The 5,239-nt window shown below is 38.6% G+C and overlaps 1 protein-coding gene across 1 annotated transcript in view; it reads right to left on the minus strand.

The window, feature by feature from the left end:
• Nucleotides 1-18: 18 nt before the first annotated feature.
• Nucleotides 19-5,239, minus strand: part of slc35f1 (solute carrier family 35 member F1) — a 9,007-nt gene continuing 3,786 nt past the window's right edge. Inside the window, exons 4-8 of the mRNA XM_008312621.3 lie at nucleotides 4,115-4,274; nucleotides 3,347-3,512; nucleotides 2,739-2,791; nucleotides 1,745-1,899; nucleotides 19-466 (exon numbers count right to left, since the gene is read on the minus strand). Coding sequence (XP_008310843.1) covers nucleotides 233-466; nucleotides 1,745-1,899; nucleotides 2,739-2,791; nucleotides 3,347-3,512; nucleotides 4,115-4,274 — 768 coding nt within the window. The 3' untranslated portion in view covers nucleotides 19-232. The remainder of the gene's footprint in view (nucleotides 467-1,744; nucleotides 1,900-2,738; nucleotides 2,792-3,346; nucleotides 3,513-4,114; nucleotides 4,275-5,239) is intronic.

The raw sequence follows: 5,239 nt of genomic DNA on the forward strand, positions 1-5,239 counted from the left end.
ACCTATCTATCTATCTATCTATCTATCTATCTATCTATCTATCTATCTATCTATCTATCTATCCTTCCATCCATCCATCCATCCATCCATCCAATTCGCAGCATTATTTGTGCCATGTACAAGCCACAATTAAAACTAGACACAGTATTTAAAAGGGCCAGCACTATGTTTCTGAGCATATATTGTGTATCATTTTATAGGTCACATACCATGCTGTCAAAAGACGAGTATATCATACTATGCGTACAGGAAGCTCATTTTCTATCTCAGGGCACAAGCTGGTGTAAGTGACAGAAGGCTCCATGACAACAGAATTAAGTTGGAGACAGCTGATCATTGAGTGGCTGTCTGTGTTCTTGAACTGCTTGTAGACTCGGGGGTCCTGGGCCACATAGGTAGATGAGGTGGAGTAAAGGAGTAGACCCAAAATAATAAAGAAGAATGACAACAGGTAGAGGCCAGAAAACTGAAAAACAAAGAAGAAAAAAATTACATGCTTTCGAATACTTTTCATTAGCAATTTTTCAACTTACAAATGACAGGGTTGAAGAATTCTGGACGTGAAACCGGCCCGCTTGACAGCTAATTAGGTTGTATGCAGCCCGTGGACCAAAATGAGCTGGACACCCTTGATTAGAAGCATTAGTATTTAACTAGTTTTTATTATTATATCTGATGTTGTGTCTGTTGCATAATTCAAATAAACTGGAGAATTGTTTTGGAGAATTAGCACCCAGCAAAATAGCTGTGTGTTAGCAGTGTGATTTTATGAAGCGAATTAGCTGCATGTAACCGATTGGTGCTATAATTATATCAGTCTGCACCAAGACTTAGTCAAGTTTACCATGCTAATATCTTTAGCCTAGCTTGTTTAGCTTTTTCGTCTGTGGCAATATTACAATTACTAAGTTTGTTGTGTTGTGACCTTTTATTAAACTGCTGAGTCACAATAACAAAGAACGACTACTCCAAATAGATGTTTTATTTACTGCTGTCAACTGCCTGAGTTGACAAATATGGCATCGGCGCAGTTGTATTCTAAGTCCCAGCGCTCTAAGCTCCCCAAATACATGGCCTTTACTCAATTGCATCACTAGAAAAAATAAATAAATAAATTTGGCGCTTTAATCCAATACCATACCAGATGTAAAAAAGGGGCATTAGCCAAACTAAGCAAGGCTCTAAATGTACGGTAATCCCTCTCCTATTGTGGTAGTTGCGTTCCAAGACCCACCACATAGAGCTGTATAATGGCGATGCAGAGCGAAGTGAATGGAGAGAGTGGCCGTCAGACAAGGGGATATGCTAAGAGATGTTACGATGCATGAGCCAATCAGTATCAGGAACAGAAGAACATGCTCAATTAGCCAATTAGTACACAGAGTACGCATTGTATTAGCCAATAGTATGCTGTGTACAATCTGGTCAAGGTAAACAAAGCTACCAGCGATCGTTCGCAAATGCGCTCATTTCAATTTCAAAAAGAGAATCCACATTTTGAAAGCCAAAACTTTTGTATGTATAATTATTTTTTGATATAGCAAAAATTTCATAAGATTGGATAAAAAAAAATCCCACGATGTACGGAGAACCGCGATTGCTATTTTTTGCGATATAGCAAAAATTTCATAAGATCGGATAAAAAAAGAATCCCACGATGTACGGAGAACCGCGATATAGAGAGGGAACACTGTACATATATTTTTCTGTCACAACAAAACTACATAGGATCTTTGACCATCACCTTGTAGTGAAAGAGAAAAAAACCACAAAAGAGGCTGTAGAGGTCAGCTGTGAGCAATGACAGATTCACCAAGGTGGCACTTGTCCTCTTCATCACTACAGGCATGAAGCTGTACAGTCCGAACATGAAGGCACTGAAACCCACGTAGAGAAGACCTGCAAATGTAACACACACACCAAGTCAAAGCATTATTTAAATGCACGACAGTCATTCAGTATTACAATAACCATGGGGTACAGGGGTGTCGAACATACGGCCCACGGGCCAAACTGGCCCGCTAGGGTGTTCAATCCGGCCCCGCTTGATGAATTTCGCAAATAAAAAAATACACAATTCCCTCATGTTCAGGATATTTTTTGTAAAGTTACACTTCATTAAATATTAATATATTATAATACATATAATATACATACATACATATATATATACAATGGACTTATTGTTATTTGTAGTTCATTAGGTTATGATTGTACTGGTCTGGCCCACTTGACATCGAATTAGGTTGTATGTGGCTCGTGTCCCAAAATGAGTTTGACAACCCCGATGTAGTACCACTTCCCTGGCCAGAAGATGGTGCTAAATTCACATTCGAAAGCACTGTTCTACGATTCACATATCCTGGTCTGTTATTGTTGTAATCCGATAAACTCAGTCACAGCTTAAAACATCCATGATAGTTACTGGTTGTCCACTAATTATAAAAAAATGCACAGCATTCAAGATGCCTAACATGTCAGTTCGATGAAAATGACTAAAAGTTAGCCCAAAAAATTAATCAACATTGCACAGTATCGTTTCAAAAACCAAACCTTTTGCACAATGATATACAATATATCATTGTGCAAATATACAAATGCTGACTTTTGTTCCGGGTTCTTGTGTTTTTCCCCAGGAAACACTTTTGCACAATGATAAAATATACAAATGCTGACTTTTGTTACGGGTTCTTGTGTTTTTCCCCAGGAAACACTTTATATTTGATGTGGTACATTACCTATCTGCCAGTCCCACGACACCTTTAGCAGTTCCTTATGTTCCGTGATTGCCCTGTAACAGACAAGCTGCTGATAGGTAACATGCCGACAAAGAATGAAAGATATTTTGACAGGGTTTGACGTTGAGAGTATTTGAAACATTTATAACATTTCACATCTTCATTATTTTCACATTGACAGCCACTAGAGGGCACTCTACACCTGTGTACCAGTATCTGCTGCTCCTGTACCACTGAAGATTTTACATGTTCATTATTTTCACACTGACAGCCGCTAGAGGGCACTCCAGCTAGCTGGTGCGACTTATATTCCGGAGTGACTTATACCATATTTGTTTGTTTATTTATTCATTTTTTGACAATTTTTTGCATGTACATGGACCGTGTCTACGTATATGCAGTCTGGACAAGGAATCCAGACTCCAGAGAGTTTAGATTTAAACAACTGGAATTCTTCTTGAAGCTTGAAAGACGTTCCTCAACTGAGAAACTGAGGAAGTTCTTCGGTTGAGGAACAAAACGTCTTTCAAGCTCCGAGAAGAAATCCAGTGGCTTACAACTAAACTCTTTAAAGCTTTAAGAATTAAACAAACAAATAAAACACTTACAGCTGGAAGCCACTGAAGAAGGATCCAAAGAGTCCCAGCATGCCAAGAAACTCCACATGGCTAAGATTCTTTACAATGAACTCCTCACAGACGTTGGAGATCCCGTAAAGTGTTGCCCCTCCGAGAACTAAGAGATCCCCGAACATTTTCTGGTCTCCAATGCCCACTAATGTGAACAAAAACAAAAACAAAGAGATGTGACAAGGGATAAGACAACGTTAAAAAAAATTATACAAATGGTGGTTGTCTTTATATTTTTTTACTCTCTCCGTATTTTACGGACTATAAGTCACATTTTTTTTTTATCATCCTTTGGCTGGGTTTGCAACTTATACTCAGATGTGACCTATATATTAAAATATACAATTTCACATATTGATTATTTTCACACTAGAGGGTACTCTAGCTGGCTGGTGCGACTTATACTCCAGATTGACTTTTGGTCTGGAAAGTACAGTACTTAATCTCTTAAATTTTGCCTGTTGTTCTGCGCTTTGGCCCACGACTTCCAACCGTGCCATAGCAGGCAACCACTCCTGCTACGGTGCGGCACTCACGCTAGTCCTAGAATACGCTGGTCCTTCATTATGCATCTTTTGCCTTGTGCGCGGCACTCACGCTAGTCCTGGAATACGCTGGAATTCCTTCATTATGCATCTTTTGCCTTGTGCGACCTATATTCCAGAGCGACTTATAGTCCGGAAAATACGGTATGTACAATTTTGTTATGACTTTAACCAAATCCAACGCGGCACTTTAGAGACTCACCAATGCCCTCCTGCCGACCAAGCATGATGTCAGCCCCGATCATGCAGCCAATTCCGAGAAAACTCAGTCCCATGCTGAAAAAGTGTACAGCCTTGTACCTGACCAAGAGGAAGAACCAGGATAGCAGCAGGACCACAGGGATGACAAAGCAGTCTAAGAGCTAACAGGAAGGACACAGAAAACAAAAACATCTTAGGACGCCAATATCCCAATCAACATTTGTCAAAATATTTCAGAGGCATGAATGTGATGTGTTAGAAGTGTGATATTTGTTCAGTGGTACTAGCAGGGATAAAAGACTCTCATCATATGTCATACGTGACATACATAGATATGGTAAGCATTTAAAAAATATAGGTTAATGACCCAAGTTGGACACAATAGGGCACTGTTGTTTGACTGTTGATAACAGTGTCGGGGATGTTCGTAAAAGGGTAAATATATATACGTAAATAATATAATAACTGTCTAGCCTCTACTTTTTCACTTTTCGCAGTGGGTCTTGGAACGCAACTACTGCGATAGGAGAGGGATCACTGTACAGTATATTAGTTTAGGGTTGATATCCTAAGATAGGGGAGTCAAACATACGGCCCGTGGGCCAAAACTGGCCCGCTGGGGGGTTCAATCTGGCCTGCTTGATGGATTTTAAAAAGAGTTTAAAAAAAAGCACAAGCTCTTCAAATTTAATTAAATATTAATATTGTCGAATAAACTTCTACCGATTTGCATAAAAAAACAAAAGAGAAAAACATGGACGTGGTTGTTTATAAGTAAATTATGTTATGATTGTATTGGTCCGACCCACTTTCAGGGTGCATGTGACCCCTGACAGCCCTGCCCTAAGATAAATGGATACAAATTAATATTTAAAAAAAGTCACACAACAGATTTTTTTCAAAGCTAATTTCAAATTCCCTTTGGGTTCCTAACAGTTATATTCTTTTTAGGCTTTTTATATAATGATCCAAACCAGTGTTGTTTCAAAATTTGAACTTTTGTTCATTATTTCAATTTATATATACCGCATTGGCTGGGTTTGCGACTTGTATATATATATATATATATATATATATATATATACACACACACACACACACCTCTTTTTTTCTGTTAAAAAAAAAA

This window comes from Cynoglossus semilaevis, chromosome 7, assembly GCF_000523025.1.
Source record: "Cynoglossus semilaevis isolate Cse_v1.0 chromosome 7, Cse_v1.0, whole genome shotgun sequence".
NCBI lineage: Eukaryota > Metazoa > Chordata > Actinopteri > Pleuronectiformes > Cynoglossidae > Cynoglossus > Cynoglossus semilaevis.